The sequence below is a fragment of the Larimichthys crocea genome, chromosome VIII, assembly GCF_000972845.2.
Source record: "Larimichthys crocea isolate SSNF chromosome VIII, L_crocea_2.0, whole genome shotgun sequence".
NCBI lineage: Eukaryota > Metazoa > Chordata > Actinopteri > Sciaenidae > Larimichthys > Larimichthys crocea.
Window position 1 is genome coordinate 10836403 of NC_040018.1, and position 23348 is coordinate 10859750.

The window sequence follows — 23348 nt, forward strand, 5'->3', positions numbered from 1 at the left end:
ATATTTCCTTTCCTTATTTTTATACTTAATATATATATTATATATATAAGTTTTTTTTACTCAGTCACTTGCGGGTTACTGCATCATTCACCGTCTCCTCTCAGATCAGGGGGACTGTCACACTCTGCCCTGTGTATTGGTGACAGGGGAGCAGCCAGAACCTTCTTTGGCTTTCTGCTGACACCTGGGAGGAATGCTCTCTCTGCTGCCCTCCACTGTTTGGCTGCCATAGCTCAGCTTGACAATCTAGTACAAGGAGTCTGCAGAAACACTGCTGCTGCTGCTGCACTGCTCTCTGTGAGAGCTGAAACCTTCGAGTATGATTCACTTCTGACCACACCCCAGTTGGTGATGACATACAAAGTGTCTGTTTTTGACAGCAGATTTTAAAAAAGAAGAAAAAAAAACAACACCTTCTGTGACGTCACTGGATGAGTGCTGGTGGGGGTGGTCAGAAGCACAACACACTTGAATGTAGCACCCACATTTAATGCAATTTTTGCCCTTCTGTTAAACACAAAAGGCTCATTGATTGTGTGAAAAATGTTCAGATTTTCCCTCTTGTCTTTTGTCGTTAAGCTTTATCCACATCTCTGGCTTAAAGAAATACTACATCTCACTGTGAGATCTATTCACATGCATGATTTATGATCACAAAAGATGACACGGGCTGACTTTTTCTGCAAACATGAGCTTTATCCTGGTTTAAAGACACCCGTGATTTCAGTTACTTTGTCCTTCTACTTTAATAACTGATTAGTGGATGTCAACTTCCTATTACCTAATCTTAAAGAAAAATAGCCCGAAGCTTCAGCTCATGATGAATGGTGTTGCTCAGAATGTCTTAAATACATTGCAGATGTGTCAGTGCTCAGACATGTTAATCAGATTTTACTAAATCTTTCCAGTTCTATCTTGAGGTGGCATAACAACTGCTGTTCTATAATCAAATGACTTTGGATCATTTTACTTCTTATGTGATGTGTGTCGCAGTGACACAAAGATTGGATCATTTTCGATGTTGCATGCTTGCCATCGTTCTCAGGTGGCGGCGTAAAGACTCTCTATTTGTTCTCAGCTTCTGTATAAGAAAAGGAACTTACAGCATCTTCATCAGCCTCCTCTGGAGGATCCGAGAGAAATAGAAGAAGAAAGTGGAACATCTTTCCTCTGTGCATGTAAAAAAAAAAGGTTTTCTCTTTTCAGCTGTTTGTTCTTTCCAGATCTCAAAATGGCACATCCGGTTCTCTTCAGGAGGTGACACTTACCTTCAGGTTGACGAAGAAGAAGAAGAAGAAGTAAAATGAGGATCAAAACATCACTGAAGGTTTTGATGAAGGTTCGTAGCTTCCTTTTTATATATGGAATATGTCATATTATGGGTAAATTTGGAAGTGTTTCGTAGTTTTATTGTCATCTTGCTACGGCCTTAAACTGTGGCATCTAGGCTTGGCAAGAAAGGGGTTGTCACTATGTAATGCACTAAGTTATGATGTGCTGCAGGGAATGTTTATATGAAGCTGCACTTATCTTTTAACCCAAATACCAAACCATAACCTTCCCCTTTTGGTCACCGTGAATGTATGCTGCATTAAGAAAGGAAAAGATTTAAAGGTGGGATTACCATGCACTAATAAAACATTTTTGGATGTATATATTCAATGTACACAAACGTATGGGTGGGTGAATCCATCACTGTCAAACTCAGGCATGCTTAATGTCCATCATACCCTACTTATACTAGTCTTCTCTTGTATGTGTAGGCGCTTCTCATGTGATGTAAAGTTCATGTAATTGTGAAATATCATGTATGCAGCTGGCTGTAGACCTGTATATGTATATATGTCAAGGTCTCATATGTATCATAGTTATTGTATTCCAGTAATGTGTTGGTGTGGAGCAGGAAGGGGTTCAGGAGCATTTTTCCACATGATAGAGCTGCAAAATATGCACCCACTCTCATTATTACTGTCGCTATGTGTAACCCAATACATTCACTCCTTGGCTACTTAAAACTTTTCTTGTAGCCCGTAAAGTTTTAAAATAACTACATTCACTATTATTGAGCATCCTGGTCGTTCATGATTTTAATTTGGTCATTATTGGCAGCGTTCGTGAAGCACATGCATGTGTGTATATATGAGTGTGTGCCTGCCTTCCTCTCTCCCTTCCTTCCTTCCTGCCTGCCTGCCTGCCTGTCTGTATAATAAAGTCTATCCTGCCTGGAAATGCACTGTTGAAACTTTATCGACATTGATTTTGTTTTTCAGTTGCCTATAGTCATTTTTATTTCTTCAAATATTTCAGTTTAATATTGCAAACAACTTCACAACATACAAAATGAATAATATTAACCCAGAAACATTTTAATGAATAAGTCTTATATATATAATATATATATATAATATATAATATATATATATTAATATATATATATATATATATAGTTTTTTTTATATATATCTTGTCCTCTGGTGGGATAAAAAAATAAACAGCAAAGCTTTGACAACAGCACCTTGACATAGTATGTAATTCCAACATTACCTTGAGAAGTTTAGAACAGTAAACAGATAAATTACTTGAGAGGAAAGTTGTTGTTTTTCTGCTGAATATGTAAACGGAATGTTTTTTGGTCAGCATCATATCCTTTTTTGTTGTAAGTGGAGAATTTCTCGATTCACAATTGAAGCAGCATGCAAGCTTTTGAAGATGGAACTGTCCTCTCTCATTCCTTGCCTGTTTTTTTTTTCCTTCATTTTTTCTAATTCTTGGCAACGTAAACAAATCACAATGTCTTGAGGAATGTGATATAGTAATTTAAACTGGGCGCAAATGACTGATCAGATTTTTTTTAATTGTTTACAAGGTCATGAATATGTTCAATAAATAGACTGTAGTATCACTTTTACTGTATAAACTTCATCTTTTTTTACATGCAGTCCATAAAATTTTCATTTGACGGAATAATTTACCCTGTTATGTATATATACAAATAGATATTTTCTCTTTATTCTCTTTTTTAAACTCTTCAATAAAATCTATACATTTTATACACTATCTCCCTCTTTTAATGGTCAATGTGCATACACATGAAGTGTCTATCCTTATAAACCGCCAGCCAATCTTCTTTTTGCTATCCATGGTGAGTGCTCGCACGTAGGACTGGGTTGTCCTGCATTGGGAATTATAATGCCGCTTGTCTATTCCTCTGCAGCCCTCCTTTGTGTACCCCATGGGGTTGCATTTGGTCTCATAAAAGTATTGCTTCAGTTGGCCATTGGGGACAGGGACCTTTTCCATGACGGTAACTGTCTGCCCAGACATGTCTATTGCCGTCTTTTTATCCACAGCTGTCACCCACTGGCTAATACTGTCACACACACTGAGCTCTCCGCGCCGCGAGGGATCGGAGTGTCGCCGCACCCTCATGGACATATTAGCGGCATCCAGATAGTTTTTGTATTCCTCCAGAAGAAAGAGCAACGGCGGCTCCAAAGGCACTTGGTTGCTGATCATCACCCGCGAGTCGTACAGGTCGACATCCTTGGTCTCTGTGGTGACCAAAGAGGATGGGCCCCCACCTCCCTGGCTCTTATCAGCCCCCTGTCCCAGCTGTGCCGCCTCTCCCTCCACCTCCAGCAGCTCCTCTATCACCTGCTCAAACGTGTCTGTGAGTGAGGGCAGTTCCCCGCGCTGGCCTGGCCCACCACTGCTCTGTGGAGTCCCATGGCCTCGTGCGGCCGTCGCAGCGGCGCCCAAGTAGCCTTCCGTCCGATGGCCCCGCATGCCCGGGGCGTCTCTCAGGGGCGCAGCTCTCATGCAACTGAAGTATGAAATAACCATAGTAAGGAACAGGATGGTCATCACTCTTCTAACCTGGTGGAACTGGAGGGGGGGAGAGAAAGACAGAAAACAAGAGGGAAGGAGGGAGGAGAGAGAGAGAGAGAACAAGACCGTTAGTCAAAGAGCATTTTCAATGAAGTTATCCTATTCTTGATCCATAATGCACCATGTCAGCCTTTCCTCTTATTTACACCCACAACTCTTTTTTTGTAAGCCAAAGAGGGAGCCAGTAGCTTTGGAAGAATCACAAAATCTTTTTCTTTTTCTTTTTTTTATTAAACTGATATTGGCGCTGTGTCATCAGTGTTTTCAAATTGTTTGCAAACTGTAATCATTCTGTTCCTATGTGAGGTCTGGCTAAGATTTTTATTTGTTGGCAACCGCTGTGCTGAGCATCAGAGAGATTGCTTATTACAAAAGATAAGATTACACAAATAGATGTCACCACATCCTCACAGGCTTGCTATTATTTTTGCTGGTGTTTTAAAGTGTGCAGTTTATTTCTAGAGCGTGTGTTCAAACCCGTCACTGCCTGAATCATTGTCAGTTTTGAAAGCTCGTACCTCCCCCATATTTTCTCAGCAAGGGACGTTTTGGATTTTTTAAAACTTTGTGTTTATCAGGTCGCCTGAATTGCTGTAATGGAGTGCTAAAGAAAATTGACAGGTGGATGAGCTTGTTGCGTGTTGACACAAGGATATGGTTGTGTTTGTTTTGTTTGTTTGAAGAGCTCATGTATTATTTTTTGACTATGACATTACCCCCATGAACAAAATCCCCATTATCAACATCCAGGGAACCTCCAACATGGACGCCACTTACTGACTGACTGACTGAGGGAAATGTTGTGTCAGCTCTGGCAAACACCGGCGCTGCAGCATTATTATTAGAATCTTTAAAAATAAATAAATAAAGAAATAACTGGTTGGTGCTGTAAAGCAGGTCTGACACTAAACCTCATAGTCAGGAACGAGCATCAAGAGCGTGATGAGGGACACTGTTTGTTTTTTGGCAGGTGGATGGCCAGAGTACTGCAGGATGAACTAACAGGATGTCATGAGGAAAGTGAATGACTGAAAGATGTGTCATCCTGCCCGCACTGTAAAGTACCAATCTAAGGGCTCCGGAGAGCAACTCGCAAGATAAACGAAGCACTGCCTGCCAAGACGGGAGGTGGTGGTGGGGGTGAGGAGGGTGTGGGAGCCAGGTGTAGCAGAAATACTGTACATACATCCTTGAGCACATATGCATCCCTTACCTTTGAGAAGCTCTAAGATTCACAGCAAATCAATGAATTGGTGGACATCCAACAGCCCGAGATATAAAAGCAACCATAATGAAAAGAAAATCTAGATCTTGCTTTCCACAGGGGCTCATTTAAAAATAGCCTTGGCCGAGACTTTGACTGCACTCTGCATGTCCCAACTTGATACAGGAAAACACGCCGAGCAAACACACTCCTGCCTCCACTCAGGACGGACACGAGGACCTTTACAGCAGGGAGGAGCGAAACCCCACCTTAAAAGCATTTGTTTCATTCTTAATTGGTATCTGGGGCCGTGGCTGCAATTAACCAACACCACGGTGACTGCCATAGAGATATCTCATCTAAAAATAGACGTGCTGGGAGCCTCACAGTCTCTATTCAGAATATCACATCCTTCTTCTTAATGAGCCACTCATTCCCCGAGCTCAGTGACGTGCTCCTCCAGAGTGTGTGAGTGTGTGTGTTAGAGGGAGGGCATAGGGAGGGGCTGGCTTGTATGTGTTTGCAGGGAGACGGGGGTATTTTTCCTCTCACCAATTAAAACAGCAATGAGGACAAAGCCAAGAATAAGGAGCTAATTATCCTTTTTTTTTTTTCATTAAATTGTGTTAATAAATAAATATTGTTCAAAATCAAGTGTATTAACCCCTGAGTGTTGTCAAGGTTTCGGTTCCAATAACAAGTATTTTCTGTGAGGCTTCCCAGCACGGAGAATCATGTAGGTTTTTTACGGGATTGAGGCCAGTCACGAGCTCTATGTGTAGGATGCATTTAGGCTGATATTATTATCAGCATCACGCTCAAATGGTTCCACTTCCACATGAAGGAAATGAAGGCAGAGGGCTGATTACTGTTAGGCGTCAAACTTCATGCTGGAAATGGTGCAGACGAAGAGTGCTGCATCTTCCGTAACAGACCACAGGGGTAATATTGCAGTAGCAGGGGGTGGAGAGAGTGCCAGCGTCATTTCGCAGCATAACAACCACAGATGACGTCTCTTCCAGGTCTCCATAGGGGAGAGAATGGAGGGGAGGAGGTTGCTGGGGGTAATGCCACTCAACAGTGTGCAATTGCATGCCATTCCCCCGGGTATCCTCACACCGGGAACAACAAATGATTTTATTTCTATCTCTGTGATTTCCTGTTTCCATCAGGACAATCAATATGGCTTATGCTCTCAATCAACATCCTGTTAAAATGCGATAAAGCCAATGAATCATTTAATTGCTGTGGGACTGGCGGAGAATCTCTGGCTTATATCTACTAGAGGCTAAATGTGACAACTGATTGGTTTGCTCTTATTTCATACATCCAGTGAAGGAACATTTTATGTGCACTGCTCGGTTTCGCAGTTAAAAGCGGCGTGCGAGTTAACGACAACGAGCATGAATAATAAAGCAAGGGAGGAACTACATATAAAGGAATGTTTAGGAATAAATTGGAGCCACTTTGCGACACTTTTTTGGTTTGGTTATGAAAATATCTAACAGCAGAGAAGTTGAGCATGCCTTCTATCTGGATTACTTAAAATACAATAAAATCCAGGTAGATCTCCCCCCACAATCCCAGCTGTGTCATCGCCGTCCGAGTGTGACAGTTCTTTTGAGCGAAAAAAAAATCACTTGACATGGAGCGGAGGATAATAAAGCCTGCAATAACCACTGCTCAAACACGCCTTTATTCATGACAATGCACCTAGAGCGTGAAACACCCAGAACAATAGGAGCAGGTGAGTGTGTGGACTCTGTCTACTGTTCGGCTTTGACGTCTCTAGATGACCACCTGTTCATCTGCTTTGAGAGCATGGCTGTATGGTAGGGATATGTAACTTACCCTCGCATTTATTCTTTGTGCCAGGTGGGGATTAAAGTGATAAATGCCTCCTCTGACAGATGCTGAAAAGTTTCTCTAAAGCATGAAAGGACTAGCACGGCTAGTATTATTACACATTCAGTAATGTTCCCCAGCCTCCATGCACATGTCAGCACACTTTATGGCTTCATCTTCACCAACAGAGTGCATGACATCTTAGGAACCGTTAGAAGGGGGAAAATAAACATCAAACAGGGGAGATGAAAGAGGGAAATGTGTGCACTACATTTGAATAGAAATGTATGTCCTATGGCTACATTTGTTCTCTAGCTACCACTGCTCCCTCATGGGCATCCGTCTTTGTTCAATTCGTCAAGAACTGTGGCAGTTGCCGCTATTTACCTAGCAACATGTTTTGTCACGTTCAACATGCGTTGCACACACTGTGCCAAAAGAGTGAAAAACATGCAGCACATGATATCAGAATTTCTACCCCGAAAGACCCCCTCGTGTGCCACAATGCAGCACTTAAAAAAAGGCAATTAGAGTTGTCTGCAGTAATGGCTGACACATGTGGAAGCTTGCTTCCTTGAGATCTGTTTTCAATCTGACACAGTTTCAGAGCACGTTTAGTAATAGATGAGCATCACTAAGGGATTATACCTGGCCTCCGGGCCAACCCCGTCCACTGCCACAGAAAGCCTTCAAAGCATTCAAATAGCTGCTGAGTGATCTGTGCTATCCAAATGAGTCCCTGCTTCCCTCCCACACTGTGTGCAACAGTGGACAAATGAAAGGAAATCATAACAGACTCTCACCTGAAGCCACATACCCATCCTTAAAAGTCTATTCTACAGGCGTTAGGGCACTGTAAACATTTAGTTTAGCGATCTCAATCTTAACATTAAGAGTCCACAGTTCGTTTTGACCCTCGAATCAGCAACTCTGACAGCAAACAACTAGAAAAAGAACACCAACAGACATGCAGCTATACAAACATGGCTGCAGTTCTTAACTTTGGACATTAGATGGCGCATGAGACCGTGAAATAATGAGAGCTCTGTCTCCTTCCTCCCTCCACCTTCCTCTCTCATCTCTCTTTCCCTCCCTCCTGTGAAACACGATAGATAGATAGATAGATAGATAGATAGATAGATAGATAGATAGATAGATAGATAGATAGATAGACATTTTTTTCCCAGGATGCACACGCAGTTTGGGTTGTGCGTAATTGTAAATAGGCTATAAAGTTCACTCATGGTATTTAGTCACAACTCCTGACGAGAAATGTTGCCCTAATTTACATTTTTTGGAAAGTGCCTCATGATTTCATCACGAAACCATCATCTAACAAGCCTTTATGTGCTGCTCTGATCCTCGGATAAGCTCTTGGACAAGATATTTTCACACAAACGCTGTCACAAATAAGCTGACCCCCACCCCCACCACGCCATAAACGAGGGCTTTATTTTAATCCGCGTTTATTCTGGCCAGTAATTTGAAAGTTATTCATTTACAAAGCGCGCGCACACACACACACACAAGTACAGCCAACAGTGTATGTTGGCCGACGTAGCTGGGCGTTTAGCTCTCGGGTTTCCTATAAAGTCTTAATGAGTTCATCAAAGTTTTTTTTTCCCCCGTCATCCAAAACAATACAAAACTGTCTGGAGTTTTTTTTTCTCTCTTTAGGTGTGTGTGTGTGTTCACAGTGCAAAAGGTTAGATGAGCAAATATAGATTAGACACCCCAACGAACAAAGAGTTTATTGAGCTCTTCATGAAAGTTAAATGTTCAAACGTGTCTGAATCCATCACAGACAGGCGCGCTGGATTGTTTCCACTTCCGAGAAGACACAGAGAGAGAGAGAGAAATAAGAATTGAACATTGCTCAGTCTGCTCTGATAATGAAACAACACTCTTTTCCTTCTCTCTCTCTCTCTCTCTCTCTCTCTCTCTCTCTCTCTCTTCCACGAGATTACATCTGCTGAGCTCGTGCTCTCCACTGGAAACCCAATCAACATAATAACTCCGTTTTTTATTAATGAACGGCAGGATAAGGTTACACATATCCCCTCTCGGGCTGCGGCGCTGTCTGTTCGCAGGATAACCGGACTTGATCGAGCTACTTTTAGACCCCCCCCCTCCCTCCCTCCTTCTCTCTCTCCTCCACCACCTCCACCTCCCTCTCACCCCCCCCACACACAAACACACACACACGCACATAAACCTTTCTTTTTCCTCAAGCAGCATCAAACAAAGTCAAAGTGTTAAAAAAAAAAAAGTTATTAAAAAACAAATAAAGACACATACCTTTTACTGCCCAGTCGTAAAACAGACCATTCAACAGGACAGTAGTGTCATCTGGGATGTTTTGGACAACTCCCTGAGTAAATTTACTTAAGCGATATTTTTTCCCCGTCTCTCTCTCTCTCTGTTTCTCTTTCTCTCTCTCTCTCTCTCTCTCTCCCTCTCTCTGTGTACTCTCCCGACAAGCTTCAGGATATCTCTTCAGCTTTGGAGCAAATAGATTAAATTATTGATGGTGGAAATTGCATGGATGAGGTAATGCACTCCCATGGCTGCACGGCTTCTTTGGAGATCGTCTGAAACTGTGAAGTTGTCGCATGCCGAAACGCCGCAGCAGCAGCACCGGGCGCAGCAGCAGCAGCAGCAGCAGCACGGGATGAGAGACCTCTGGAGCTGAAATGAGGAGCCTCCTTGCAACTACAGTAACTTTACTACACAATGACGCTGCAACATGTGACCTGCCGCTGGCTGGCTGGTCGCCACCAAACTCCTGTTTAAGCAGCCCCGAGGCGGAACTATTAATGCGCTTTCAGCGTGCGTTATCTGCTTTTGTTTGTGCGCATACCGTGCAGCCTCCATCCACACCATAATGTCTGGCGATATATTTATACATAAAGCACAAGCGAAGCCTCTCCTCCTCTTCCGTGTTTTCTTTTTTCTCTCTCTCTCTCTCAGTGAGGCCAAAGAGGTGGCGTATTTCTTGTTCTTCTTCTTTTTACGTCTGTGTGAAGGTTTTGCGTAACAGCGCGTCTCCACCAAGTCGTGATACATTGCGTGCCATTTACAGAGATGGCCTATTTGTGCAAAATTAGACATTCAGAGAATAAAAATAAGCATTTCCTGTACCGGTGTGCTCATAGCGAGGGGGCTAGGTGATTATTTAGGAGTTTGAGCCTAAAAGTGTAGTATATATATATATTTACACCATGTAATCCATTTTAAGCAGCATGACTCTTCCTAAATCTATTTTCAGCATCCTTTGATGATGATCAAGAAGATTCTCACCATCCTCTCATGTGGTGTACTCTATATAATGTGTGAGTCATTTCTAATACATATTTTTAAAACAACAACAACAAAAAAAAACTCAAGCTTAGAGGAGGATGATCATGGCAACAGGCACCGGGGGGCTAACAAAGATGTGAACTTACTGAAAACAGTTCTGCTTCTCGTTGCTTTTAAAGTGAGCCATCTCCACAACAGATGGATGACTCCCCTGCAAGTGCTCTGCAGTGTAGTAACCAGCTTTCACAGGTTATTATTACCAAATGTCAGCTAAACAAACGCGTTTGAATAATAATACACACAGTGGCTTTGCTTCTTCTTGATACCCTGTTTCCCGCCCTTCGTTTGGGGGAACAAACTGGGAACAATTCATTGGCTTTATAATGCAGAATTCAAATAAAAATGTCAGTGGAGCCACAACCTTTCAATGGGTGATGAACGTTTGGAAACTCCACCTCTGATGAATACAAGCGTGAGCATAATGGGGAAATAGCAGCTCATTATCCTTGTGACTTGGCCCCGGTCCAGTGCAAAGATTTATTGTGATGTGTTTGCTATATTGCCATCATGATTCTTCCCTGCACGAGCTTATGAGCTGGAGAGCTCTTGTTTGGCATGTAGCAGTATGGGAGTGGATGCTCACACCTGCTTAATGAGTCACTCCCACCTCCAACACACCCGGGGACATGCCAAGATAGATATAGCCCTCCCCGAAGGCTCACAGGAGGTGAGGGACTCTGGATGACAAAGAGTTGCATCAGCAATCACTGAGCGACATGACTCCAAAGAGGATAAAAAAAATGCACACTGCACAAGGGGGCTGTTCCAAACAAGTAATTCATAAATAAATCACTTGGCATCTCATTAGAAGAGCAAAAACAACAACATGGTCTCTCTCATTTCTGCAAATACAACACAACTGAAGGTGGCGTATCAAGAGAGAGGCTTTTTGGCTTGTGTGGGTGCCTGAAGCTTCAAGGACTGAATTTCTGAATGAAAGTAGCGAAATGTCTAATAACCGGAGGCAAAAAGGAGTGGTGACGGATGTAAGGATCTGTTTGACTCATCCGGCCGAGGGTCAGACAGAAGCGCGACAGCACCGGCCTGTTATAAAGCAAACCGAGTAGTCTTTCCGAAAACTGCTAAACCACTATTTCATCGGAACTGCGGTGTAAGATTTCTTTAGGTTTAAGATTTCTCAATGCGGCGCCAGTAACAATGACTTCAAACTATCAGAGGTGTTGCGATGAGACCTTTTATCTTTGCAGGTCATGTAGCACATTTCAACAGTCTTTAATCACCCCATTCATGGTTGAACACATGGGACCAGTTGGGTCTCCTCACATCTTCCCTCCTTTTTCTTTTAACCTGTTTGTGCAGCAGAAAAGAAGAAACAACCACCGGGAGCTGACAACACGACACACTTGTATAACCTTTCAAGGCTTCTCTTGCCAAATGCAGCACGATGCTGACAGCTCCGCACTGCCGAAAGCTTCACTTAACAAGTAGAATTATGCCTCCTTGTTGCGGGAGAGGCACCGCGTAACACGGACGAAATGACATTTTGCGAAATGTCATTTTTACTGGGGATAAAGGAAGGCGATGAGGGTATTTTGATCAAAGTGAAATTGCATTCCTCCTTCAAGAAAGAAAACACGTCAACTGAGAAGAAGGAGAAGGAAAAAAAACAGTTTCTGTATGAGGTTGGATGACGTCAAAGAAGACGAGGGCACGCTGGAGAACATTTGAGAAAACTGGTAAACAGATAAAAACTCGACACAGGCCTTTTATAATCAGACAGCCGGAGTGAGAAGTTAATGTCATCCCTCCTGGAATGACAATAACCTTTATTGTAATCATCGGGCACGCACAGAAGACCAGTCTTCAAAGCTTCACATGCACTCCTCCACATCCTCATACAAGCTGATACATTATTTCTATAGTGGCATAGACTGCAAATCATTCCACAGCCTATTAAGCCTCTCTCTGTCTCTGTCTCTGTCTGTCTGTCTGTCTGTCTCTTTTCTTGGCTTATGCCTTCTCCCCTCCACCCCCCCCACCCCACCCCCTCCCTCTCACCTCCTCTTCCTCTCTCACCCCCACCCACCCCAATCCAATATCACCACAGCATCAATAACCTTTGCATGGCTCACTGCTGAAGGAAAACAGACTAATCGTGCCACAAAATGACTTGGAAATGCTGAAATATTTGGTCCAAGTCAAAGAGAAATAAGCAGACATTTCATTCATTTGCTACACAAATGAGGCTGTAAGGAAAACTAAATCAGCCGCTTGAATTTGCCTCCCGCTTGCTTCAATGTGACACATCCTGTCGCCATGTGCAACTACGGATCCATCTTTGACCAAATAAGAAGCAGAAATGAGACATTTTAGCCAAAAATATTCAAACCCGACTCACTTTTTTAGTCTGTATGACACCCAAGGAAACACAAACACATATGTTTGATTATTTGGAGAAGTTGCTTCTTGGATTCAGTGACGTGCTGCATGTTCACATGATGAGACACACTTGGAATGGTTTTGCGGGCATGATGGAACATTTCCTCACACACACACACACACACACACACACACACACACACACACACACACACACACACAGATAGAGAGAGAGAGAGAGAGAGAGAGAGAGAGAGAGAGAGAGAGAGGAGAGCATCATGAATCCTTGTATAGTCCCGCAGTGGTCCGACATATAAGATGTCTTTACAGTCATAAAAACTGTGTATTAATAACTTATCGTGGGCTTCATTACTGTAAAAAAAATAATAATAATAAAAAAAATCATCGCGCCACTGTGACGAATAACTGATAATTAAAGGTTCGCTTCCTGCCAGAACTTGTTTAAACAAGCCTGTTAATTGGATGAAGGTGTTGGTGATGAAGATGATGGTGGTGACTAAAGCAGTAGCAGCAGCAGCGACGGCGGCGGCGGTGGTTGGTGGTGGTGGTGGTGGCGGTGGCATGCGATGTAGCCGACATTTCCATAATGATTAAGATGATTAATTTTCGCTCTAAATATATCGTGACGCCCGCCCGGCAAGTGAGTCGAGATTTCTGCCCGAAATCATCAATAGCCTATTTATAATTGATATCAGAGCACGAGCTTGGAGGGATAGACAAGTTATTGCATTTCATGAATGAAAAGGTTGTGGGGAAAAAGTGCAACCAAAAAAACAAAACAAAAACAAAACAGTTGATGTATAATCAAAGAGAATTAAACATCCTTAATTAAAATCCTTTTAGCTCGTAAAGTGCATCAACTGATCACAACGGAGGTAAAAATATATATTTAAAAAAAAAAGGCGACAAACAAAGGCCAACATTTACATTATGAAAAAAAAGCAAAACACATCGTCTGTATGAAGCAATCTGCTCTATTATTAATGTTAATCCTGATGCCTGCAGAACGCGTTTATTCATGGATTTGTTCGTTAAATAAATAAATAAAAAAGGCCTACCGAAAGAATTTCTCATTTTTTCTTTTCTTTCTTTCTTTTTTTTTTTTGCAATGAAACCTACCATCAGGTTTGTTATTGACGCCCACCCCAACTCTGCAGAGCTGAGAGTGCAGAGAGAGACAGAAAGAGAGAGAGTGAGAGAGAGAGAGAGAGAGAGGGGAGATTCTCGGTAAAGATAACACACGCGGAGACGCACGCACACAGTTGCGAGCGCACGCAGGCGCACGCCCGCACACAAACACACGCAGCCCCATTTATGGACTGATCCGCTGACGTACATTGCAGAAAAGTGCTATAAAAAAACCTTCATACATACAAAGTGTGTCGTGCCACCCCACAGACCCCTCCTAACCCGCCTCCGCTCATCCCTCCTCCTCCACCCAACACGCCCACGCCCACACCATAATCCCACGTCTCAGTGAAAAATAAATAAATAAATAATAATAATGAAAATACTGCTACATGGCCAGAAAATAGACATTGTGCAAAGAAAATGTGATAACCATAAACAAAACAGCGCCGTCAAAGATGCTGCAATAAGAGCACGCTGCTCTTGTGCGAATAAAAGGCCGAATATTTCTTTCAAATTTCCCAATTTTCCCGATCTGATGTGAACATAAACGCTCACCGTTTCGTTAGGGGAATTATTGATTGATCATAATTTGTGCAATCAACGCTTTGGTGGTACTGATAAGCCCGCGACGTGGATATTACAGCTGCGACGCAGCCTTTATTAAAGCAGCATTATTTTTATGAATGTCGGGCAGCCTCATAAGTAATATGATCTATTTTGGTTTCACTGTCATATAAAATGAGGAGTAATAAGCTGGAATAGACAGAAAGCGATCTGCGCGCTGGGCAAAAACGAGCCAAAACGCCAGCGGAGGAGTCTCATCGCTCAAATATAATTATGATTTTACTGGATACGTTCATATTTTGATTATTTATACGCCTGTAAGAGGAGTCTTGATTATAACAGGACTGCCAGTGGGCGTTGGGGCTTTTCTCTTCTCATGCAGTTATTGTTTTTTTCTTTTCTTTTCTTTTTTTTTGCTTCGTCTTGGATCAGAAATCTTAAATCTTTGACCAGAAGAAAAAAAAACAGAGGAGAGAGGGAGTGAGTGAGAGAGGAGAGGAAACAGACAATATCCACCGTTTCTGCATCGGTGCGAGACGATTTTTGAAGTCCATCAGGAGAGCAGAGATATAATAATAATAAAAAAAAAGATCCCACAGCTGATTATTTTTTGTGTCTGACGATGATCGTCTAAATGTAACAAAGCTCACGTGATGGGTTTTTTTTAACGCGTGCCTTCATTTGAGTGAAAAAAATAAAAATAAAAATCGATGCATATCAAGCCATCTTATCTCTCTCCATCACATTCAGCCATAACATCTGTCAGTGGATGCACTTTGACCACGCCCATCTTTATTGTAATTTTTACACAGGAATAAAAAAAAGAAGAATTTGCAGACTGTGATGGAGGCTCGGCTTTGGGCTGAAGCCGACAAATCACACGAGCCAAAGCGATTAAAGAATTTCTATTATTATTATTTTTTTTTAATATATGTTTTTTTTTTTATTCTTTTTTTTCTGGGACATGATTCATCCGTACAGCCTGCTGGTTGACAGGTCGACACAGAGCCGTGTATGGACACAAAAGAGGGGGGTAGGGTAGCAGGTGAAGTGAAAAGCACCTTATGAATGAAACCGTGGAGCGGTCGTAGTAAAAACACAAGTGATTTGATGGCGATGACGGGAGGAGGAGGAGGAGGAGGAGGAGGAGGAAGGGGGGGCGATAGAGAGAGAGAGGCAGGCGAGAGAGAGAAGGGAGGGAGGGAGAGAGGGGAGGGGGGTGGAGGGGTAAAGAGTAGGGCTATTTTTGGTCGATAACAAAATCCAGAGGGTTTGACATCAAGACAAAACATGAATGCAGCAGACCAAACAAGAAAAATAAGCATAGATAGATAGATAGATAGATAGATAGATAGATAGATAGATAGATAGATAGATAGATAGATAGACGGATGAAAGGCTTTTCCAGACAATTTTATGATATGCACCAGCATCAGTACTCCAGTTCGTGCAGGCTGGAAGGATCACTGCAGCGTCTTTAAGTCCCATATTGGGAGCATGATTAGGCACAACGCAACGATTACGCAAATTATGTTGCAGCAGGCAGTGTTCGGAAACTCCAAGAAACGCTTCACAAAGCTGTGCGTGTGTGTGCGTGTGTTTTACAAAAAAAAAAAGCCCCCACAAGCACGAAGTCCTAAATTAAAAAAAAAATGCCTCACATGAATGAATGAGCACGCAAATATAAGTTGATTTTTTTTTCTTTGTGGGGAGGGTGAGAAAAAAAAGAGAGAGAAAAAGATCCACGAGATGTTTGGTTCACCTGGATCGGATTTCATATCGGAGTTATTTCGATCACTGATGCCCACAATTAACACACTGCCAAGGCGAGAGAGAAAAAAAAAAGCTGAAGTTCATTTGAGAAGAAGCCAGAAAGATCCGTAAAGACGACAGGAACAAAAGAGTGACATGAAAACAATGGATTGTGCTCTTACCTTTACAAGGGCTGACAACCACTATGTGCGTGGTTAGATCTCCGCGACCAAGACTTGCATGTCCCAAAGTTTAACGCAGTGTGGGGGGGCTTATAGGTACCGAGAATGTGGTGTGCAAAAGACCCAGACGAGCTAACATTTCAACTTTCACAATGCTCTAGAAAAACACATCTTAAAGCACGAGCTCTTTTAATAGCAAGCGCTTTTTTCGCTTTTCTCTTTTTTCCCCCTAATATTTTGCTCTTTTTTTTTGCCTCTTTATAATCCCGTTTATTTTCCGTTTTAAAGACCACCGGCTCCCTCTGAATAAGCTTACCAAAAGTTGAAAAAACAATCCCAGGTTTGGCAAAGGGGGGCTGGGAAAAAGAGAGAAAGAGAGTTGGCGTCCACTCGGCGTTTTAGTCCATGCACGACTCCGGTGCCTCTGTCCAACGTGCTGAAAGCATAACACAGCCAGGGTAACTATGAGGGGCCAAGAAAATATCTATATACTTTTGTTGTGTGCCCACTTTAAACTGCTTTTTTACTCTGCTGCTTCCCCGCGTCTTGTCACGTGTATTTCACCCCCCTCCATTGCCAAACCAGTCCTGTTAATATTTGATCACATGTTGGTCGGACATTTCCTTCCAGATCACAGCACCTATATCACAAACGCCGGTTCAATTCAGTGTATAGTCGCCTGGAAGAAGAAGAAAGAAAGAAAGGAAAAAAAGGCTCCACTCTTACGCCAAATTACAAACTGGCACCGCTGATACTGAGCCCCATTGTTCTTAGTGTCATGCTTATGGCAAGTGTCAAAGCCTAAGTGGCACATGTTGCTTTTTTTTCTCTTAAAAACATGGACACCGCACAAAAAGAACATACATACATCCATAAAATACAAAGCCCTCAGTGCCAACACACACACACACACACACACACAGTCCTCCAAGACAGCCTACATCACATCCACACATTGCGCGCAGACACAATGTAATATTTCCTTACCTCTCTCACTGTACCGGCATATCCTGAGCCGAGAAATGCCACACAATCTTTTTTCACACAAGCTTTGTCAACAATCAGCCTCATCAGACATGGGTCTCGATACTGAGTTTCTCAAGTAGCCACTGAGTCCAACCCTTCCAGCAATGCGTTGCCAGACTAAATAGCAAGCACGACTATTTACTGGTAATCATCCTTTATATGCTGTGTGTTTTCCATTTGCTACTTACCATTTTCCCCTACGCTGTCCTGGAGATAGAAGTGTCTTAATATCCACTCACTCCAACAGATGCTGGTAGGTAATGTGTCTTGTTTGAAGTCATCATATGAGAACTTCTGCTGTGCTCAGTAAATCGCCCACCACTTCGCTGACTTATGAATCTAATAACCCTTTGCAATATCGGCGTGCTTAAACTCTCTTAGGCAACACCTTGGTGGCTCTACAGTAAAGACAAATATCATCAAGCCTGGGTTGTCAGAAAAGCTTGTACAGATATACGTAACACCCTCGCCCGGACAACGCCATTAGGGGTCTTACGTGATTGAAATAAGCGACGGCAATCCAAGTTTATGGGGATACTAGTTCCTGACTGATCGCTCGTTCACTGCCTCAAATCTTTTAAATCCGCATCGGGCAACAATGACAGAGACATAAAACTTATCCCCCCCCCACCACCACCACCACCCACCTCCACCACCACCACCACTAAAAAAAAAACACATCCATATTCACGTTCACATATAGACTCTCTTTTTGGCGAAGGGCCATGGGTTTCTTTTTACGCATACGTACAATTGGTCGTTTATATGTTTCTTTACAAGGACTAATACGCAGAGCCAGGTCGCCAGGTATTTTATTATTAATATATATAGAGATTTTTTTTTACCAAACCAAACAAATATCACATTAATAGCGCCCCTGTGTCTGTCTGTCAACTTCTTGAGGAAACTTGTTGCTGCTCAAAAAGAAACCCCCCCTTCGCTTTTCTTTAACCCCCCCCACCCCCCGCTATTATTTTTTCTCCCCCCCCCCCCCCCCTACAAACACACACACACACACACACACACACACACACACACACACACACACACCCACACACACACTGGACCAAACCCCCTCTCAGATATACTTACATTGTAAATTCTGTTAAAGTGCTGTGTTTTTTCTGGATAGATATAACAGAAATGCAATAATAATAATAATAATAGTGAGATAAAAAAAATAAAAGTTAATCCACGTCCTTCAGAGGCGTAATTACACTGAGAGAAGCGATCAGACCGATTAAAGCCAGGTATAATACTTTTCGATCAGGAATATCTGGAAGTTCAAAGGCGAAAATCTGTTTTCAGTAAAATTCCATCAGTTGCACTGCCAACACTCGGCCATCTGATTGCTATGCAGTGACGAAGCGCTGTGCTTGCAAGTGAAGCCCCAAATGTACGAAGTAACATGAGTAATAGGTGATATTTGTCTGACTCTTTGCCAGCATCCCAAAACTTTCCAGAGTGTTTGTAAGAAAAAGTGTCATTCTTGTGGTATAAATTACTTTTTTTTTTCTTTTTTCTTTTTTTGTCATAGTTTATGGAAATCACGCCGCATAGGATGGCGCGTTATTGGAACCTGTAGGCGTGCGTCTGCAAAGAGACAATGGCACCAATCTGACAAATCCTCTCACAAAACAAAACAAGTTAAAAAAAAAAAAGAAGCTGCTCATCAAAGTGTTTTAGGTAAGTCGACGCCATTCAAGATCAGCTACTCAAGGTGGGTGGGGGCGCACAGTTTGCCGTCCGCCTCTACACATGAATCATAGGGTGGGTGGGGGGGTAACACGGTCCCTTCCTCATCATACCTGTGCCTGGAGAATCTATATGAATCTGATATATGAGTGTTTTCATGTGCAGCTTTATGATTTTACATGGAAGCTTCTGTGTTGTCTCTTCCACTTGTCAATATTGATTGTACCAACAAAACTTCTGACACATTCAAAAGTGTTTTCTTGGCAAACATTAGTTGATTCTAATTTGGTCTGACTATGCATGTACTCTGTCATCACTGCTTGTGGAGGCAGTGCCCCCACCCCCACCCCACACACACACACACACACACACACACACACCTACCCAAAAAAAGGAGAACTTAACTTTTTGCGGATTTGTGTCAATACATTTCTGTCTCAAAGACACAAGATGGCATAATCAGATAAAATTAGAATCATTTTTTCTTTTTATCACAAGTATTACCCGCCCCGAAGAAAGAGCACTTTCTTTTGTCATGTACCACACAGGCAACAAGTGTTGGACTCGAGAGTCACGCATAGCTTATCCTTGAACTCACTCCTCTCTAAATGTAGGCTTTTCACACAGTGGCTACTCATTACAGGCTACTAATAAAAGGGAGTGACGTAAAGAGAGAGGTAACACATATCAGCTTGGCGTGGACAGCATGCTGTGGATGAACAATTCCCTTCGTTCGCTTCACATGATTAAATGATTCGGATGTATGTGTCCCATCACCTCTTGGGCTCCTACCATCATCCTACTCTCAGTCCTTTTTGCTTCCTGACGTGGTAACTTGACTTGCTCCTACTTGTGATGTTGTTAACACTTCCTCTGCTCCCACAGCTTTTCGCAGACTCTGTTACTGACTCATGCTCGTCCCTTTTCCACTATCCATGCCCTCCCCCGCACTCTTCACCACAATATCTTATAGCTGAGTCCGAGGTCACAGATCAATCACTTCATCCCCTGGGCTGCATATGACTGCATGGCATTTTGCTCTATGGTCTGCCAAGATACTTCACCTCTTTTGAGCGTACTCTTGGAACTTTTAAGTGTTTGTGTAGAATATATATTTTGGCAGAGGCAGTGTTATTAAAATGTGTAGCCAACGGGCTGCGCCGTGGGATAAATATGATGATGAATGTTGCACCATTACAGATCGTCGTGGTCTGTAAAGAAAGACTGAGATTGGTATATTCATTAGGTGTAACAAACACAGCCAAGAAGGAGAAGAAGATGTATGATCTAAGAATAAAAGCAGTTACCACTTGTTGTTATTATTCCGTGTTTTGTGAAGCTGTCTTTACGTTCCAAAGGAGCGACCTGCCGTTGAGATGCCATCTTATGTGATTTAATCCAACCTTTCCCGGGCTGCTGACAACAATCTGTCTGAAAACAAATCCTCGGCTCCACCTTCTCAAATGACAACTGTACGAAATTAATCACCAGAAAAAAAAAAAGTATTGTTAAAGCCATTTTAACACGGCAGTCATCATACTTTCCTGTTTACATCTGCTAATTACATTTGGGCCCTGTCTGGTCTCTGGAATCATTACTAAAATGTAGAGTGCCAGCCTAAAATTTTGAGTCTATCAGCACTTTCCTCCCCCTCGGCGTAATGACAACTATTAAGCGCAGATGGATCCAGTCAGGGCAATGTGTATCATTACTCTGTCTTAATCTTTGTTCCATAAATATTGATAACAACATCCCCACGTCATGTGTTACTAGTACCTGCTGTTAAAAATAGAAGGCCCGGCTGATGGCAGGTTATCTCTTACTGTCCTTCTACCTCTTGTATCTACAGGAAGTTGAGCTCTGGGACAAAGAGCAGACAGAAAAACAACAAATACTCTGATTACACAGCCGTAAATCAAACTACTGTACCTCGTGCCTCTTCTGTTCACCCTTTAGCGATCGAAATAAACCGCTGTGTATATTAAGTCTTGATTAATTTGCATTAAAACATAATCTCTTCTCCTTTCTTCATAATGAAGCAGTCAAAATAGCTTAATCCAGTCACCCTGTTGACAACGTGCTTCATGCTGTACATCTGTCATTCTGTCGTCCAGCTTCATAATATTTCTGTAGAGTGTGGAATTAATTATCAGGCTCGGTCGGTGACTCAGAGCTCAGGTCTTCAGAAAGTAATGCAGCCCGTAAATAATCGTCCTACTGCCACCATACTTCACACTGATGGCGAGTGCTGCATTTGTGCTAATTTCGCCGTTCTATGTATAGTGTGACGGACAGTGTCAGGATGAATGATATTTGGGTTGCCCCAGTGGCTTAGCAGGCTGAAATTGATCTGAATGTGTTAGTGGGATATTGAGGGATCCTTTCTGGCTTTGCTGCGTACAGTATCACCCAGGTCTTTTACCAGTTAAACAGCTGGTGACTATGTAAACTCTGTCTTTAGTGCCCGAGGGGAGAAATCTGGAGCTCTGGGTGTGACATATAAGTGCATTGATCTCCTAACTCTGACTAACCTCTGTGTGCTTGACAGCCCAGAGTGGAGGTTGCTGCCTGTCTGCCATTAGCTTTATGACTGCCTGGGTGAGACGGGTAATCTGGGCCTGCCACTGGACTGAGAGGCTGCCAAACTACAGTAGTAAACTACATCTTCAGACTTTTTTTTCTCCTCTTTTCCATCCACCTTGGATGTAGATGAAGCTGTGTCAGAATCCTCTACTACAGTGGGCAGCAAGGGCGGCGAACACGCTCATTTGGATTTTAAATATCTAGAGTATTGCAGATAAGTGCCATTTGTTAAACAACAAGCGAAACAAACACAGGAATATCGATCCAAAACTGCTCTCAGATCAAATATCGCCCCCAGGACTGTGACTTATTCATGATGGAAATGATTGCAATGTATTTTAAATCTGCAGTGTGGTGCACTGAGCTGCGATTGTGTGCGAGTGTTTGTGTAAGCTTGAATGTGTATGGAGTGGTGCGAATTTGAATAGACGTATTTGCATCTTGTTGCTTAGCCAAAGGCATTATTGGTTCCCAGTGGTAGTGACCTGAAATTTTGCATGCACGGCAACTCTGCAAATGGTAGCCCCTTTATGATCAGCCAAATATTGCACAGTAGAAGTATGAGGCACTGACCTTCGATGCAGCACATACATGTAACACACGTCGATGGAGATGTTCACATTTCATGACTGTCTCTGCTTCCCAGTTTTTCAGCTGAACTCTACGAGGAAAGGAGAAACAATAAAATGGATTTGTCTGCCTGCATTTGGAGTGCGACGGCTTAGAGTGATTTGGTGACTTCGGTCATTTAATAGTCAGTCCTATTTGCATGCCACCGTGCCTTCAAGAAGGCTATAAGAAGTCAGACGTACTGTAATGTAAGAAAAGGCGACCACGCTCGTAGAATACCAAGAGTGTGGTGATCTTTATAGCTGGCAGATGTATGGAAGTCATTCCACAGCCATACCATGTGCACACTCAGGATGTACGTGGTAGATTGTGAGTTCAGATATTCATTTTGTGAGGTGGACTGAAGCAGTGCAGGCTGTTGACCTGTAATGGGTTTCTGAACTGGACCCAGAGTCCACAGATATCTTCTTTTACTTTGAATAAGAAAACACAGGCTTTCTTTGATTGTCGGAATACTAAGACAGTGTATATGTCTCCATTATGACCACAAACCATTGGAAATACCTTGCTGTATAATCCAGTGTATGCCAACTTAAAATATAGTCAGTCAAGGTCAGCAACCCTGCTAAACTCATATCAGCATTACTAAGGCTTTAAAACAAAACAGTTTTTTCAATGTTTTTATGTAAAAGCCCTTATTTCCTGACCCCCATTCTAAAATGGCTATGTGATAAATATAATCTTTATCTGCTTAAGCACTTGTGGGCGCCCAGGAATGGACGGGTCAAGAGTTTTAGCTCTTTTACTGGTCGTCCTATATAAAAGACAGTAGCAGCAGCCTGCAGAGGAGGTGAAGGCTTGTGACTTGGAAGCCGGCAGTTTAAATCCTCGGACTGACTGACTGACTGACGAAAGCTGTGTCGAGAAGCAACACTGTGCTCTGCCTCAACAGAAACTGTCAACGTGCTATTGCACAGAGTCACTGAAGTCCCAACTGTTCGGTAACAACAGTGGAAGACTGTGGCAGTATACTGGGCAGCTCCCAGGTGTGACTGCGTAAACTTTCTCTTCTCCTTGTCTGGTTAAATTACTGATTTATTGAATAAAGGGCATGTTTGTAATTGTTGCTTAAAATGACTCCTTGTAAAAAAAAAAAAAATCAGGCTCAGAGGTAAGGAAAGCGATCT

At 42.5% G+C, this 23348-nt stretch overlaps 1 protein-coding gene across 8 annotated transcripts; it reads right to left on the reverse strand.

Annotated features, from left to right (window-relative positions):
• Positions 1–2469: 2469 nt before the first annotated feature.
• bdnf (brain-derived neurotrophic factor) lies at positions 2470–22252 on the reverse strand. Of its 8 annotated transcripts, none has more exons than XM_027280979.1 (2): positions 22165–22252; positions 2470–3885 (listed from the first exon to the last, which is right to left on the reverse strand). In XM_027280979.1, exons 1-2 carry the CDS (start codon positions 22216–22218, stop codon positions 3055–3057), a joined length of 885 nt encoding a protein of 294 aa, XP_027136780.1. In that variant the 5' UTR covers positions 22219–22252; the 3' UTR covers positions 2470–3054. The 8 variants fall into 8 exon arrangements, with proteins under 8 accessions (XP_027136780.1, XP_027136782.1, XP_019116268.1 ...); XM_027280981.1 differs by lacking the exon at positions 22165–22252 and adding an exon at positions 20316–20473; XM_019260723.2 differs by lacking the exon at positions 22165–22252 and adding an exon at positions 17502–17910.
• Positions 22253–23348: the final 1096 nt, after the last annotated feature.